The sequence below is a fragment of the Xiphophorus hellerii genome, chromosome 1 (genome assembly GCF_003331165.1).
Source record: "Xiphophorus hellerii strain 12219 chromosome 1, Xiphophorus_hellerii-4.1, whole genome shotgun sequence".
In the NCBI taxonomy this organism is placed as follows: domain Eukaryota; kingdom Metazoa; phylum Chordata; class Actinopteri; order Cyprinodontiformes; family Poeciliidae; genus Xiphophorus; species Xiphophorus hellerii.
The window spans coordinates 17,830,981-17,849,298 of NC_045672.1; the positions used below are offsets into that span (position 1 = coordinate 17,830,981).

Here is an 18,318-nt window from a genome sequence, read left to right on the forward strand (position 1 = left end):
CAGTTGATAAACATTGAATGTTTATATATATATATATATATATATATATATATATATATATATATATATATATATATATATATATATATATATATATATATATTTAAATATATATATATCTACAGTATATATCTATATCTATATATATATACATACAGTATATATATATATATATATGTGTGTATATATATATATATATATATATATATATATATATATAAAGGTGCTCTATGTCCTCTGTGTGCTGATTTGTAAAAAAAACAACAACAAACAAACAACAAAACCAAAGTTTGTCCCCATTTTAGTTAATTCACTGATTTAACGTATTTTGGTCATGAACTCTGTGACTCTGACATATGAAGTTAGAAAGTCAGAGTAGTTTTACTCCATCTCCTAGACCCAGAGATAAAAAAAATAATCATCAGAAGGGAAATCCTTTTAAAGCACCTTACTAAAATATTTTATACAGATTTCTTACTGAATTCATTCTGTGCCTTTTATTATATATAGTCAGGGTCTATCCCACACTCAATAAATACATCCGCTTGCTTTAAGACAATGAAGGTAGTGTGTTCACAAAGTGCAAGAAACAGTAGTAGTGATAAAGCATTGTTTTGCACAGATTTTCTTATATGCTTTATTTGCTTCAGGGTACAGTATGGAGGAGTGGGGGATTGGGGCAGTGGGTGGAGGGTTTGGGGGGAGGTGGGCGGTGAGGTAGCATGTTTACAATGGTACCCCTATGTGCAACTACTTTAGCTATAAGTATTATGTCCTGTCTCTATTCTGTAATCTGACAACCTACTGCTGCATGTGAATAAAGACATTTTTAGCCTGCTGCATACAGCAAGAAAACCCCCCAACAAACTGGTGGCCCTGGGTTGAATGGTGTGTCTGGAATAAAGAAGAAAATTAAAAAAAAAGGAAAATACATCGTGAATGAAATCAAACTTTGTAAAGTTAATAAATAAATATTAAGAAATATTCTCCACATTTGAACACTGATGTGTATTATAGCTGCATTTTATGGCCCCCGGATATTCATTGGATACAATCTTGACTTAAAGGGGGCTGAATGCTTTTTGAACGTTCTCACCACACCACTGTGCACAATTGTGAACTGAAAGAATAAAATGCTGAATTTAATTTAAGAAAATGTTTACTTTATAGATTGTAGATTGCCCCTCCTTACTTTAATATCTGAAATAAAATCTCATGCAACCATTTTCTCAGAAGTCACCTAATTAGAGTCAACCTGTTATGTGAAAGCCTCAGAGGTTTGTGAAAGAACAGTGATGAGTGAACAGTAAAACAAGTATACAGGAATTTGAAGCATTTTAAACAGCTTTGATTATTTCACTATGTATAATCCAATATTACAGCACAACCACAAAGCCTAGAAGGACATAAACATCAACCTACACTGACAGATCAGAGCTGTATCTGTCAGGGTCCTGTGTTGTTGAGTTGTTTCAGGGTTTGTTTATAATGTTTTTATTTCTGATTTCTTATTTTGATTAGATCAGCCTTGTTTCTATGTCACTTTAGTTCAATCCGTTCTTAGTGATTCTAGTTAATTATGTTTATTTATTCCCTGTGTCTACGCATATACTACTCTTAGATCCTTTTTCGTAATTCCCGTTGTGTACTCTCCCCTGCCCCTGTGCCATTTTCTGTGTCTCTTCAGACATGCAATCTGTTACTCAGTTAGCCTGGACCATTGTTCTAATATTCACACACCAGTATTTAATCACCTCTCTCTCTCATTCCTTTCTGCTAATTCCATCCGTTTAGTCCTGTTACTTCCCCGTTTCTGTCTGCTGACTTTTTGTTCCTGGTTCCAGGAATTTTTGTTCTGCTCTGCCTCCCTGCGTTTCCATGTTTATTTTTATTTTATTTTTATTTTATTTTTTTGTAAGTTTGTTTTATTTTTTGGACTCTTTATTAAAGAAAAAAGTTTTCATCATACTCACCCAGACTCCGGCTTGCACTTTGGTCCTTCATCTATCCACAAATTATCACAGTACCAACACTCAAAGAGGCAGCCAAGAGGTCCACGGTAACTCTGGAGGAGCTGTAGGGATGCAAACATCCGACACAATTTATTAACGTGACAAGTAATATATGTTCGATTCACTAATCCAGTCTTTATGGAACAGGCAATCATTGAAGAAAAGTGAGCTCAAGATCATTTAAATCTATCTATCTATCTATCTATCTATCTATCTATCTATCTATCTATCTATCTATCTATCTATCTATCTATCTATCTATCTATCTATCTATCTATCTATCTATCTATCTATCTATCTATCTATCTATCTATCTATCTATCTATCTATCTATCTATCTATCTATCTATCTATCTATCTATCTATCTATCTCATTGAAGCGTCAGAGTGAAATCGCGAAATCCCTTTCACATTCAAAGGTGGCGCTCAGTGCGTCACCGTGGTGCGCCTGAGCTCCATCAGACGCGTTAAGTTCAGGCAGAGGAGAGGGGCGCTCGCCTGCACTGACAAGTGGACGGATGTGCGGTGATGCCCTTGCAAATGAAAGCGTCAGCAGCGGCCTCTGAACAGCAAAGGGGGAGATTTCGCCTCGGTGGAGAGACAAGGGGGAAGACAAGGGTGCAGCGCTTGTGAACATAAAATCGGCATCTGGCAGCGTGCTTGATGGCGGCGGCCTGCGGATAGTCGGAGGAAGCCGGGGGCTGGATTTGACATGTCGCAGAGATGTACTGGTGAGTCCGCTGGAGCTGCGGAACATGGATGAAGCCTGGAACGGTGTAACTAGCAATTTCAGGGAGGGTCATTATGAACTAATATGGGGCTGCTGACTGAGAATGATCCTCACTGGCGTAGTTTGTTTACACAGGTTTAAGAAAGGCACATATGAATGTCCACAAAGGCCAAGCGATGGATGTAAGTGGAGTAATCACCTCCAGTTTACTTGCAAAAATCCTAAAATTATTTCAATGTAAACCCAATTTAACAAGCTATGATATGGCATGTTATTGTTTGCACTAACAGGGAGCAAAAATATGTTAGGTTAATTTGCACCCATCAACTGGACACACACGCCATGGAAATGTTTCAGCTGAAAATAATCTTTACTATATAAAGAAGCAAATATGGCATTCGTTTGTAGTTGCTTGTCATCAGCCAGCTTATTTTAGATCGCAGGAGACTTCACACAGACAGAAATGAGCTGCCGCACTACCTGTAGCTTACTCCAAAAGTATTCATACCTACTAATTACCACAAGTTCAACATGTTCAGCATTATTTATAACCTAAAATGGAACATGATTGTGAGGTGGGAGGGAAATCATGCATTTTAAATTTATTTATTTATTTACAAATAGCAATCTGGAAGTTGTTTGTGTGTTCATACACACATGAATATTCTGCGACCTAAGCTGTTTAATTAAAACAACTTATTAATTAAAACACCTTTAATTAAGGTGTTTCCAGCAGAAATGTTTATAGTCATTTCTGCTGGAATGTAAATCTCTGGCATAGACTTTTGCACCATCTAAACAGGTTTCCTTAATTAACGCTGAACATCTTCCCTTTCCTCTCTGAAGAAAAGGACTAAAACTGTTTAGCTTTGGTCCCCTTTGACCAGATCATCTTCTTTTATATGTTTACTGTACATCCTGCAAAATTAAATGAGACTTTCTTATCGCCATTCATCTTTAAAGGGTCTATTTATAGAGCGCATGATTAATACAGCCTGTCTAGAAATTCTTCCAGCTAACTACGGGTTTCTGTTAGAAGCGGTCATCTTTTGAGAAAGGAGAGTCCAGAACAGGCAGAATAAAGCAGTAAAATAGTGTTTAATTGCCGTGCTTGGTACCTTACAAAAACAACTCGTTCCAACAACGCACAGTAAGCGCAGGCTAGTCACGTCTAGGATTCCACAACAACTGGGGATAACAGGAGAACTTAAATACACAGGGAAACACGAGCAAGAAAACCAAAAACGGCTGTGAGTAATCATGCCCAGGTAGCGGGGCTGAAACGACCGAAAGGGAACAAAAATACACTTCATGACATCTGTGGCTTCTACCAAATTACTGAGTCTCTTATAAATCTCTCTAATTAGTGCAACATTTGCCTTTGATGATTGTTTGAATGATACTCTGTGAGATGGTCAATACTTGGGATATTGTTTCATTACCTAATCCTACTTTAGCAATACTTTTGTCCAATCTGCTTTAATCCTTGGTCTTCTCTGAAGTTCTTTAACAAACTTCTAAGGCCTCCTCTCATTAGGTGACTCTCCCTCGCTCTATCTGTCTGTCTGTCGTTCCATCCGTCCGTGATTTGCCTTATACTTCACATTAATTCACTACTTTGTGTTGGTCTATCACATGTCAGTATTTGTGGCTGTAACATAACAAATGCGGAAATGTTAAAGAGACATACGGAAAAGTTGTAAGGCAACTTTGAGCAAATGAATTTTGAAGATGGTCTTCTGAAAAAGCAACGTAGCGAAACAGATTTGTCTTAATCAATCCTACCTAAATAACATGAACCAATCCATGTTATGAGCGGGATTGATTCTTATGTTAAGCACAATATACTGTTTTCCTTTGTAAACTGGGCTTCAAAATTTCTTTAAATGATCTCACAGACTATGTGGGCCTAAGTTTTACTGCCTACTGTGGTCATCAGCAGTATTCCAGTCTAATTTGAACCTAATCTCTTGGGTGAAGCTGTCCATGGTACTGGACAATCAGTGTGACCATTTTATTAGTTACAAGTCATTTTAAAATGTGCTGCTATTGAAGATGCTCACAATTTCTCACATTTGTGTTTATCAGCTATTAATCAAGACTGTGTTAAAATTTCTAATAATTTGATTTTGTTGTTTAGAAGTGATTGGAGTTTTGGTCAGTGTGTTTATTAAAACAAATACAGCAACAAAACAATGGTAAAGGATGCTATGTAGCAAGTGTTGAATAAGATGGGTGGTTAATGATTTCAAATGTGATATTATTGTTGATTTATTTCAGTTTAGCTAAAGTAATGTACACTGCACAATTTAATGCACCATGATGTTATTGCTGCGTGAAGCTCTGTGCAGAAGGTCAGTGACCTTAAAATTCGAGAACAGTTAGGGAAACCATATTTTGACTATGGACTTCCTGTTACCGTCATGTTATTTGAAAGTTCACTCATAATCAACACAGACAGAACAACCTACATATTAAAAAACACAGACATCTCACTGCGGCTGCTTATTCTCAGCTGTCTTTGTTACCTGTCTTTCTGATGAGTGAAGTCAATCCCAAAACATCCTCTGTCACCAAGATCTCCGTATGCATGCACGCATATCAAACTTCAGTATTTTATGAACCATTGTTTCACTGTATATATGCTTTAAAGGGCAACCAGAAAGACTTTTACTGCAACCACTTGATGTGGTGTAGACAAGCTTCACTTTCTTCTGCACTTTCTGGAAGCAGCATTTTAATTACCGATATTGGCTCCATTGCTGAAAACACAGTTAATCCTGTAATTACCTACATCTGAACTGGTTGATAATCAGCCCTCAATGTTAAAGAGGCTTCTAAAGTGAAATTGTTTCCAATAAAAATGGAAATCAAACAACACAATGCTAGCTGAAACAGATCCTGCAATCAGAGAATCACTCATCTGAGACAACATGGATTGTCTGGGAAGATAAAGAATCAGCAGGTATCAAGCTTCATATTTATGATTTGGGTTGTTGTTCACTGGCAGCACTGCTGGGTTCACAGTTCGTGGGCAATATTTTCCACTCCTTTCTCCCAATATTTTGACGGTGTCCTGGAAAAGTACTCTGACTTTTCCTTATCCTCTGAGCTTTATGAGTCATTGTTGACACATTCTTTAATCTCCCTGACAGTGTACACAAACATAAGCCTTTTATTGAAATATCACATTTAGACTCATCCTTTTGACAATTCTCTGATTTATTGTACCTTCGTCAGACATTAAATTGTACCTGGCCTAGGTCAGTGTCTTGTTTGTGTCTTGAGGGCATCAGAGGGTTTTTGAATCTTTCTAAAGTAAGCCAGCTACTTGGAACAGTTTCTGGATAGTTGATCCAGACTCTGCAGTTGGACGAGCTCACAGCATTTGCTGCCAGCTGAAGAGTTTGCATCTGTCACACAGACCTGACAGAAAAAGACCTTGCAGGACAAATTGGGCCTATTTCAGCAGGATAGGGTAAAGCGTGGCCAACATAGTAACACTGAGTAAAGACTACTGAGCAGCACTGACGTAGAATTATTTGGCAGCTACCTTTGAAGTTAATATGGTCCTGTCAGGTTGTTTTCCACTTTGTTTTGTTTTTGTTTTTTATGTTTGTTTTTTTGAAAGGTGCCTAAAAGCCCTGAAAGTTAGCAAGAGCTCCTTTTTGAGGTCTGATTTATTTTTTCTTTGAAAACAAGTTTACTACATGAAAACAAGAAAGTGTTTTTATAATAAACTTGACACTTCTAACTTGTTGAATTACAACAGGAAAGGACACTATATTGACATATTTCCAACACTGAACCTTGAGCTGTTTTGAAATACCTGCTACAGAAATTTGACAAATTCTGATGAGTAATTACAAATACTTTAGTTAAACTTATGACACAGCAGCACACCTACAAAAAAACAAGTCACCAAAGCAGAAGTGGATGTGTAGAAGAAGATGAAAAACACCAATTCCTGAAAACAATTTTTTTTTTGCTTTTTGTTTCCAAAATATGCTTGTTGAGGTTATAGAGAAACCACTACATGCTTTAAATAGCAGCTTCAGAGGTTTTAAAATGGTAAACTTTGTGTTTGAATTGAGCTTGTTTATGGAGTAATTATAAGCCATTACAGAGAGTAGGGGAAATGCACAGCTGATTAACATGTAATGCTGCATTCAGACCGAACGCTTTTCACGCGTCAAAAACGTGCCCAACACCTCATGTTGGAAAATTGAGAGTGTCTTTGCTTTACTTACTGAATGGATTGTTTGAAATCACTAGATAACTAATAAGTGTTGTGAGTTTGGTGAGATCCACAAACTCACAAACTAGCTGGGCACTGACGAGGGTCGATATCAGCGTTATTTTCGTCTCACCCAAGCCCAATTTGACAACCTGCTGCTAACCCTCACCGGTGTCTACACCGATTTAAAAAAGGACTCCACAGCGGCACATTCACACCACAGAAAACAGGATTAAAACAAAAGTCTAATGAATTAATAAAAATGATCATTTTTGCGAATCAAGGCCTTTTGATTTAGCCGTACTCATTATGTCAAAGGTTTTCACTAATCCTTCAGTCTTTTCAGGGCTCCACTTACAGGCCACTACATCACATGGTCGCTCTGATTTGTCGATGCTTTGCATCCAGTTCAGATTTTACAACTCCAGTATCAATTTTCTAGTGTAATTATAATACAGCAAAAGATACAATAGTGAAAAACAGGAAATGATAGAACTGCAGACATTGACTAAAAATCTTTGAGAAGTATGAGTATTCCAAAAGTACACTTAAAAATAGGAAATAAAAGTGCAGAGGAATGGGGAAAATGCAGTACTCTGATCTCTGGGTTTGTTTTGTTTTTAAGGATTAGGTAAGCCACAGGTGTTCATTAGTATAACACCTGATATCATCAGTATAGCAATCCACTGGAGATAAAACTGCATCAAGTGTCTGACAGTCTCTGGGTTTAATTTCCCTACAGCCAGTGTCTATAGTGTCAAGGAGGGATATCTTGTTGCAGGGCTGGTGATTATGGATTTTTAACCTCCATACTAACAAGGATGTCGCTACAGCATTAACAAAAAGGGCTACCATTTTTGGGAAGGCTTCAAATAGCAAGGCTACAGCTTGTACCAAGTGATCACAGATGTCTTAATGTTTACATCCACCTGATCCCTCTCTGCCTTTGGTACCAGATGTAGCTAGATATTCTTGCTGTATTAAGAGTATTGAGAATTTTGAAAATGTGATTTACAAAATAGACCAATCCATATTAGCTGATAGCCTTTTTTTTTATTTCCTCACAGTGTTATCTGTAGCCAGAAGGTGATGGCAGTGCTGGCAGAGCTTCACCTCTACTTCTACCCCTTCCACCTGATCGATGCCTGCTTCCTGCACAAAGACATCATTTGAAATCTGGACTGCCTTCATCCCTTCCTCTCCTTCTGTCTCTCCTCACTCATTTCATACCACTCCCTCCACCCTCTACATCCAGCTGCTTTTTACCTTTCCCTTGGTCTCTCCTCTCGCCATAACATCTACCTCCTCAACCTGGAACTTCTCTGCAAAGTCTTCTTCTTTGTGATGGCTTGCTTTGGGCGCTCTCTGGACTCACCATGCACACTAGCCTTGCTGGTAGGCTTTCAGTTTGCCTTTGTGCTCTATTTCTCCCTTGGGGGCTTTAGAGGTCTGGTGTCTGTTCTGGTGCACACCACAGAACCAGAATTTGATTATTCTCGACCTCATGACGTTTACACCAACCTCAGTCTCCTTGGGGTACCACCGCCCCCTCCTCGGAACTCTGGCACTGGGCTTCCTGCTTCAGGACAACCGCTGAAAGACTGCCCGATTCCTTCCCCCCTGTTGGGTGAGAGAGAGAAATGTTAAATATAATCTGGTAGGCACAGTAAATAGTGACATAGTGAAAGATGTTACTTAATTTTCCCCCGCCCCCTTTTTTTCTGTTCTCCAGTTGGACCAGTATCTGTCCATCTTTCCTCCCCTATGTCTCTGGAGGACATCCGACAAAGGAACCCTTTAGTGTTGCCTGGTGGACGGTACCGGCCTCCGGACTGCGAACCGCGCCACCACACAGCAATAGTGGTGCCGTTCCGAAATCGCATAAGCCACTTACGTTCTCTTCTGTGCCACCTGCACCCTTTCCTGCAAAGACAGCAGATACACTACAGCATCTACATTGTACAACAGGTCAAGTGATGTGTTTTCATCTGGTTTTGTGCATCTTGCTATGTAAAGGTAATATGTATGTTGCTGTGGAAAGTTTACATTTTCTCTCCCCTTGAGGAAAACCAATATGCATGAAAGATGCATAATGCAAATCATTGAAATCAACAACAAATTGTGACTTTTTTGACAAAACGACAAATACAACAAGTGTCTTTCAAGTCAAATTAAAAACTGATTTCTACAAGATAATAGCAAACTTAAATTATGGCACTTGCTGCAGCTGTGTTAATGGCAGAGAAACAAGCTAACATTACAGGAAACTGTTTATCCACCATCATTGGTAGCCATGCTTACTAGCCTGCACATTCACAGCAGGCTCTGCTGTGGGGGAACAGCTATACCATGTAGCAAGGAGGAGAGTGTGTGCAGTGTGTACATGAGCATGATTGACAGTGCAAAGACCCTCCTTCTGACTCTAATTGATTATTTCTAACCAATAGCGGTGTATTTCTGCAGATGGCAGCAGGACCACAGGGGGAAGGCAGAGGAGCTCGATTTTTTTCCGGCAGATTATCCATCTCATATTATACTGTCAATATATAGCGACAAATTAACAAATATGTTAAAAAAAATATTTTTATAAAAGTTGTTTACTGCAGCTTTGAAGGTTGTTATGAAGACTCAAGATGCGCCTCTGTGCTGCACCTTTTGTTTTTCCGTTGTCATCTTTGATACACTTCAATGACTTTTGTGACTTAGGCTGAGATCAGTAACTATATACTAGTCATTTCCTGAATTACGATAGTCAACATATGTCTGTCTTAGCCATTGTAAAGATTAGTGTCATGAATATTCATAACACAACAAAGCATAACATATCAAGAGTTCCTAAACATGCTGATCAACTTACAAAAATAAATATTAAGTAGTTAAAGAAAGTTCTTCTTCTTATTATTATTATTATTATTTGTTCCTTCAATTTTAAGATTTTACTCTGATTTTGTTTTTGGCTTCAGTGGGGGAATGGCACCTTTAATCGAGCCAAGCTGCTGAACGTAGGGGTGCGGGAGGCTCTCAAAGATGAAGACTGGAGCTGCATTTTCCTTCACGACGTCGACCTGCTGCCAGAGAACGACCACAACACTTACACCTGCCACAAGCAGTTTCCCACACACCTGTCTGTGGCCATGGACAAGTTTAGATACAGGTAGAAGAGCACAGAGAAAGAGCGTGTGGAATTCATTGTCGCATTGCAATGACTCAGTGGTATGTGACCCTCTTAGGCTGCCGTACCCACAGTATTTCGGTGGTGTATCTGCGGTGACCCCAGATCAGTATATGAAGATGAATGGCTTCCCAAACCAATACTGGGGTTGGGGGGGAGAGGATGATGACATCGCTGCCAGGTGAAGCTCACTATAGAGGCAAACAGAGCATGTTTGCATAGGAGTTGTGAGTTCAGGCTAAAAATAGAGAATTCATAAGCATTTCTGTCCTCGTTTTGCATTTCATTTTTGCTTTGCTCTACTCATTCAGATTTTTTTTGTCATTTTTACCATTTATTTCACTGCTGCATATTTTTACTTTTACTTGTGTGTACTAACATCATTTTTCATCCTCATGTCTTTCCATTGCTGCCACTTTTCTTTGTGTCACTTGGCGTGATCTCAGTGGGTATGTTTGCATGGACTAGATCTGCTTGTTGTCATTTAGAGTTTACAATAAGTATTTATTTGTTCTGTTTCTTTTTTAGCATCCCCCCTCTCCACTCTCTTGCTTCTTTTTTTTTTGCTAGTGTGTCTTAGCAAGCAATGAATGCAAGGCAGACTCCCCCAATCCACATCTCCAAAAGAATTATGCAGTATTTTGAGCTTAATTATAAAAGCACTCTAATTTTTGTGTATTTAAAACTTAATTACTATATTACCAGTCGGTTATATTTTAACCGACTTCAATAACTGAAGTTGTATGCAAGCAAGAGAGGGATAAAGGGAATACCAATACAACTATTTCTAAACATATTTTTTTGTTTTCTTTATTTTTTCCATATTTAGGAGAAGAAAAATTTACCTTTATTATTGAACGTAATTTTAGTTATGCTGTAGTATTTTTTCTGTCAATTTTATGACTCTGAATCTGTTGTCACTATTGACTCCTGTTATTTGCTGCCAATCCAGAGTGCGGCTGTCTGGTATGAAGATTGTGCGCCCTCCAGTGGCCATTGGCCATTACAAGATGATCAAGCATAAAGGAGACAAAGGCAATGAGCAAAATCCTCGCAGGTACTTAATTGATAAAACTGGCACACAATATATACAGATTGTTCATACACATTGGATCTTATTTTCAAAGAATGTAATAATAAATGCAATTGTTGTTTATTTAATAAAAATGGAAATAATAAACTCTTTAATATTGACAAATTCCAATGAAATACATTACAGTAGAGCCATAGACAGAAATGATAGTTGTAGCCACAATCATTTCAGTTGAATTCCTCATCAAAGCTTAGTGACCTTTTTTGAGAAAAGGACAAGTTAAAATGATATATTTTTTACAAAAAAAAAGTCGTGTGGCAGATCCGCAGTAAAAACTTTGTTAGCAATCATTTCAGAACCATGACCGTTTGTGAGTGTTACATTTTGGAATATTGACTGGGCCGAGAAAACACAAATTGTGGGCTCAGAGGAAACAGTGTGGTTGCTGAAAATGCTAAACGGATCATTATGCGTATTTTTAAAAGCAACAAACAAACTTCAGGGTTAGGGTTACATTTTATAACAGTCAAAACAGAAAATGTATGAAGTATGAAATTGCAAAAAAAGAAGGAAGTCTAGCTGAAGAAAACATGAACTTGAATGCCAGGAAAAGTTGTTAAAACTAGATTCAGAAACCACAGAGTACAAAAACCCGAGGTGCTGTGTGTCATTCTAGATTCGACCTCCTGAAAAAGACCAGACTCAACTGGCACTCTGACGGCCTCAACTCTTTAACTTATGAGCTGCTTTCCAAGGAGTTGGAGCCGCTCTACACCAACCTGACCGTCAACATTGGAGAGGACCCCCGGTTGACCCAGGGTAAAGCTCACAGTGCTGTGAAAGCAATGCCTGTCCATCCACATAGCTCCAGCAAGGACAAAGGACCGGCTAAACAAGTGAAAAGTCTAGAAGAAGCAGTGGCAAAAAATAGCACTTTGATTAAGCCATCTGGTGAAAAGACAGGACTCATCCTGTCAAAGATAGCAAATCAAACTACACAGGAAAAGGCAGGAGTGATGAAATAAGAGGTGTTAATTAAGTAATAATCTTGCACTTGTAGCATAAAGTGGTCATCATTTTTGATCTCTCCAACAAAATGATGGAAAGCAGCATTGATTTGCTGTATTAAGGGTAGTTATGCACTGGATCACAAACACACAGCCTGTTTCGCTTACAGATGTGGATTCATGACTACTGAACCCGTTTTGTTGGGTTATGATCTGCTGAATGTGGTGCTGACTGTATTGACTGGCAAAGAAACCTCTGAGACCAGAAGTAGAAAGATTTAAAAAGAAAAAGAAAGAAAGAAGAAAAACTCAATTGCATCTTTGTAAAGATCCAAAACGCTAGCTGAAAATGAGATGGCGACATTTGTAGATCTCTACAGACTGGAACTGCGAGTTGCAGGCAACACATCTGCAGAGCTGCAGCTTCAATCAGTCTGCACCTCTTATTCCCTCCTACTAAAAGAAAAAAAAAAAAGCTGCTGTCTGTCCACCTCGCTCCACGGATGGGTTTGTGTTTCTGTGCCTTCTCTCTTTTATGCGCATTTTATAGACTGATAGGAATGCTTTTATGGGCTAAGCTTTCATAGGTTTGGCTTCTCCTGCCAGCTAGGAGGATAAAGCTGATTCTGGACCAGAACAAGCCCCTTGTTCCAGGACTGCTGTTTTTATATATTTGCTTGCATCGATCAATCACTGACCAACTCCATAGTTCTTGAAATATCCTAGAGTTTATATTTATATATCTATATATAGAAAGACATCTTTATTTGTGTACTCCTTTAGTTTAATGTCCTTCATTACAGTCTGGTGCCTCTCTCTCTATGACGTTTAGTTTAGAGACAATCAAATTATATGGGAGTATTCAAACACATAACGAAAATGACGTGGCATGATAGTTGTTGTGTCTAGTTTGGCTGTATTCTTGATACACGGATAGATTTGTGCTTCTGATAATAATTGTGTTTTTTTTTTAATTTAAATTGTTTCCTTTTAGATTAGTCAAGTGTGAGATTAAGAAGAAAACTCGCAGACAGTGACATAAGGCACACAACAAGAAAAATGTCAAGCTAGTGTTCTAGTATCTAAAGTGGTTATGGTGACAACAAAGCACTGTGCGTAGATATAGCTACGAACAAATGTTTGCCTTTTTCTGTCTGTCTTTATTTGCTACGGTGAAGCTTTAGTGACTTAAGCAAGAAGAAAATGTTTCTAACCCAAAATATGTTTTTTTTATGTAAAACTCTGGAGGTGTGTTTGATCAGGAGATGCATGTAGGTTATCATCCACTTGTAAAAACTAGCAGCAGCTTTATTTTGTTGTAAAATATCAGCCATTCTGAATGTACTTTGTAGTGTCCATCTTGGTTTATGTTTTGTAAGGAGAGTTTATTTCCAGTGCCTTGCTGAGGTATTGATACACCTTAAACCTTTTTTCACATTTTGACACATTGAAACCATAAACTTCAGAGTATTTAATTGGGATTTTATGTCAGAGACACACAATCGCAGTGCATAGGTGTAAAGAGGAAGGAAAGAGCTATTTTATTATTTTGCAAAATGAAAGGAACATCTTTAGTCAAAACTTCATAGACTAACCTGTTGTTGCTATTTCAGCTCCCAGTCTTTTGCAGAATTTCAGATTGGATGGTCATTGTCTGTGAACATCGATGTTGAAGTCTTGACAATAAGACTCTTAATTGAATTTAACTCTGGACTTTGACTGGTTCATCCTAGCACATTTTAGATTCTTTGACTACCTTGCTTGCCACTACTAACTTTAGCCGGTTCAGTGTACTTGCATATTGTAAGTATATGTTTAGTATGTAAGATACCAAAGCTCACACAAAATGGTGTGGAAACTTTTATAAGGAGAGAAAATAAAAAAAAAATCAAGTTGATATTTATTTATCAATGTCCTCATTGCAATATTGAACGGCCATATAACAATTACATCTTTTTATAATATTGTTCACCTTGATTATGTAGATAATGTTTTATAACGTTTATATTCCATATTCTCCAACAAACATCTGATACCTTCACAAACTAGCTACATTTATACAAAAGCTGAATTAAACTCAGATTGACATATTCACTTAATGGATGTCAGAGTAAGGATGGCTGGACAAATGGTGGCACACTTCTCACATGTATATTGATATAAAAAATAAAATAAAAAAACACCAAAAAAAACTTTCCATTTCTCAACTATGCACTGCTTTGTGTTGGTTTGTAAGATTAAATTAATTGAGGTTTCCGACTGAAATGTGACAAAATATGAAACGGTTCAACTTGTATGGGTGCTTTTGCATGGCTCTTTACCTTAATGGACTTAAATCTTATTACTTGTAGGCAATATGATTTCTTGCTGCTATCTGAAACTGTAAAACTGAATCTAGCATCAAATGAAGTACTGTACCTGCTGGTGTGGGATTTTGTTATCATACTAACAGGTGATGAATGAGTTAGTCTGAACTGAATGTATTCCATTTCCTAAACTATTTGTTGTCACTGATAGCGCTAAATATGGTGAGCCTTGAAAGTGTTCTCTACAGTAGATTAGATAGATGTCCCTTTTTACAGCTGTCACCTTTCTCTGCATTTATTTTTTTAACTGTGTGCCTCATAAAATCATTTAAAAAGCCCCATAATGACTGAGGGACCGGACGTGCACTGCACAGTGAGACGTGAGCACCCTCATGTGGTACAGACTGGCGAGAAATACCAGATGCTGAATGAAACTGCAGTGTTGTGACAAGAATGTTAATCATTAACGTTTGCCATTCACAGGCTTTGAGCCAATCAAATCCCTGCATTTCCCTGACAGGAGGGTTCTTTTTTATTTTTTTTTTAATTTACGCAGTATCACATGACTATCCCGTCAGCTTAAAGGAGAAGCTCGGCTCAGAATTGTACTCACCAGTGGAATCATAAACTACATGGTGGAAAGAGTTTTATGAATGGATACTATTTTAAAGAAGCAATCCATGCTAAATATGAAGTCTTATAATAAAATATAGATTTGAGAGACAAATCGGATGAATTAAAAAAAGAATTTATGCAATACTACTGTTTAATAAATGAAGGATAATCTTTAAGTAATTAAATACCTTGGGGCAAATGTTTTATTATACATAATAATATTGATGTGAAAGCTTTTAAAGAAATATCAGCAAATTAATCAGCAAACTGTGTGCTTAATGTGAGATTGATATATATTTATTGAATACATTAGTTTTTATAAAGAATTTTTCAAAAGCATTGAACTTATATAACACAGAAATTAATGCATGACCATTACGATGAATTGGAATAGTTTTTTTTATTTAATTATGATTTTTAATAATTCAATTTATGTCTTTATGAAGGATAAAAAAATAATGGGTGACTATATAGTTGAATTATTCATGCATTCATTAAAAAGAAGAACACCTATTACATAAACACTGGAGATGGTCTTAAATTATTGAATCTTTTTTTTTAGGTTGCCTTATTTACTGATCATATCTTGAAGAAGATAAATGTCATTTTTTTGTGTGTTTGTGCGACGTTATAGCAAAAAAGGCAACAGGATAAAGAAAAATGTGTGGGCTTCATTGTGACAGAAAGCAAATAAATTAACCAGTACAACACAATCAAAAGACATGTCTCCTTTTATTTCCTCTTTATTTATATCCACGGACCAACCTAAATGTGAAACATTAATAGCGTAACAAAAATCCACGACAGCTTTGACCGATCCAATTCCTAAAACACACGGAGCATCTTAATGAATGTGGCTTAGCATTCAACTGAAACGCTGCAGAGATCAGATGTTCATACCAGACAGATAGATTAGCAATCATGCAGCAGGAGAACCACATGCTCCAGAGCGATTCGACTGCACAGACCTGTTACATCACACTGTGTATTGCTGGCCTCGATGTTCCGTGTGGGCATAAAGAGCTGGATTAAAAACTTGGATATGAGCTCTTCCCTATAAATAGATAGTACAACCCCCCCTCCCCCCTCCAGCTCTGTGTGTTCGATCTGTTTCATAATCTAAAATGCTGCATGACTCACTAAGAGAGGGCAAAACTTACGAAATGGGCAAACCAATACAGCATATTATATCCTATCCAAACATAGACATAAACAAAGTACTCGGACACATACAAGGTGCTGATATTATGCGTTTATCTTTAGTCAAATTGATTATTGCAAAAGTGGCTTCACATGTTTGGCTAAGTCAAGCAGAGAGCTGCAGTAGATCCAGAAAGCTGCTATACATATAGTTATAAAAATATTAGGAAAATAATCTTGATGACTCTTAAAAAACCATGGCAGATCCTTATGTTGCTAGTACCAGTCTTTCAGAGATCATGTATGTCATGAGACTGTTTTTTTCTGGTGAAAGAAACAGTCTCTGAGCACACTGGTGAAGAAGGAGCATAAACACTGGAAAATTGTTTACCAGTATGTTTATATGCTGCAATACATAATTATCACTGGCCTGATAAAAATACAGCATAATGAAAAAAAAACAGTTGCTGTTATGTAAAACCTTTACTATTCAAAGTGATTGTGTAATCTGATGTTATGAGTCTTTGCAGAGTCAAAATATCTTTTGAGGTCATTGCATCTGTGTGTTTTCTGTGAGGCCGTGATGACAGCAGCAACAGCCAAGTTTGCACTTACTCCTACATAGACTGGCACACTGGTATGCTGAAGAGACTGGGGTAGACTAACGTATGGTGGGGGGCTGAGGCAGCCTTTAGTCACCCCAATTTCCTAAAACATGTGACCTCTTTCCTATAGGGTAGTTTCGCCTCAGCACGAACACAACATTCCCTCAACAAAACATGAACCCTTAATCATATTCAGCCTCCCACAAGAATTCCACCAAATTCCACATGCACAACATTGCAGTGGTTTTAATTACTATAAACTGCTTTTGTGTGTGTTTTTTTTAACTTCAGAAACTCAAATGAAATTTCTAGTGTTAAACCAATCTTTCAGTTTGCTCGTTTGCTTCCTTAAAAAATGTTCCCACAAAACTATTTTAGTTTTATCAGACCACATGACATGTCTAAAAAAACAAACTAGTGAGAGCATTTGCAATTTAACTCATGTTTTGTTTTAGAAAAATTACTTCTTCCTCATCTGAGTGGCCTTTTAGTTCATGTTGGTAGGATTTGCTGCACTGTGGACAATATCACTCTTAAGCAATTCACCTGTTTTTTTTTTTATTATTATTGATAATCATGGCCTCCAACTTCATGGATCCAAATCCAAAGACTGCTTTTATAGAAAATCTCTGTAGGTCATAGTTCTACTGTGATTTTTACAAATCCATTGAGATTCTTTCAGAAATTAGACTCTAAAAATCCCCTCATCAATGCAGAAGTATTCATATGACATCGACAAATGCACATTATTTTTATGAGGATTTTGTCTGAAATACCAACAACACCAGGGGAAGGAAACAGGTGCAGTGTTTTCAAATAAAATAAAGAAAAAAATTCCAGTGACATGGATTTTTGACTTCAATCCTCTTTAATCTAATATCCTAAATAAAATCCATACAATTAAAAAGGCTTGGTATTACTGGTAAGTAAAACCAAACTAAATATTGCTTTGGTTTTTATGCAAGCATCTAACTGAGTTCCTCTCTGTGAAAACATGTGGCTTTGACTCAGTAAGTCAGAAATAGTATTGAACGTTGAAATAAATGTCATGTTGACAAAAAGAAAACTGTCAGGAGAAATAATATTGTTATGCTGTGTTGCTATTTTAGCAGATTTCACTAAAACCGATCATTCTGATAAATCTACTGTGCCAGTAGGCTGCAACATTTAGTTATATAACCACACTGAACTGTCTTCTCTGAAAATCCACACGTCATCGGTTCTGGAAATAAGAGAAATGAGAGGTCTACATCAAGATCTCGGGGCAGACTGAATAATGAGCAGAAAATGGGATCACCCATCAGGGCTGGACCCTTTTTGTCTCCTTATCCTACGGCTGCTCAGCTGCTTCTGTCATCCATATTTGCCTCAGTGGACAATTTCCTCAGCTGCAGGCCCCTTCAGTGCTCACAACAACACATCAAGTGAATTATTTTGCCACGATGGCAGCACACGGGAGAT

The 18,318-nt window shown here is 37.5% G+C and overlaps 1 protein-coding gene across 3 annotated transcripts; it reads left to right on the forward strand.

Annotated features, from left to right (window-relative positions):
* The first annotated feature begins 2,466 nt into the window (after positions 1-2,466).
* b4galt3 (UDP-Gal:betaGlcNAc beta 1,4- galactosyltransferase, polypeptide 3) lies at positions 2,467-15,831 on the forward strand. Of its 3 annotated transcripts, XM_032575445.1 has the most exons (8): positions 2,467-2,743; positions 8,047-8,374; positions 8,506-8,606; positions 8,712-8,947; positions 9,943-10,133; positions 10,210-10,332; positions 11,104-11,208; positions 11,861-15,831. In XM_032575445.1, the coding sequence occupies exons 4-8, from the start codon at positions 8,744-8,746 to the stop codon at positions 12,207-12,209; spliced, it is 972 nt and encodes a 323-aa protein (XP_032431336.1). In that variant the 5' UTR covers positions 2,467-2,743; positions 8,047-8,374; positions 8,506-8,606; positions 8,712-8,743; the 3' UTR covers positions 12,210-15,831. The 3 variants fall into 3 exon arrangements, with proteins under 3 accessions (XP_032431336.1, XP_032431317.1, XP_032431326.1); XM_032575426.1 differs by having other exon boundaries at positions 8,047-8,606; XM_032575435.1 differs by lacking the exon at positions 8,047-8,374.
* Positions 15,832-18,318: the final 2,487 nt, after the last annotated feature.

Excerpts from the sequence above, each read along its gene's own strand:
- b4galt3 (XM_032575426.1), top strand. The coding sequence starts at position 8,324 with ATGGCTTGCTTTGGGCGCTCTCTGGACTCACCATGCACACTAGCCTTG. Across the intron at positions 10,134-10,209 it reads ATGGACAAGTTTAGATACAG|GCTGCCGTACCCACAGTATT; the intron begins GTAGAAGAGCAC and ends TGACCCTCTTAG. Across the intron at positions 10,333-11,103 it reads GATGATGACATCGCTGCCAG|AGTGCGGCTGTCTGGTATGA; the intron begins GTGAAGCTCACT and ends CTGCCAATCCAG.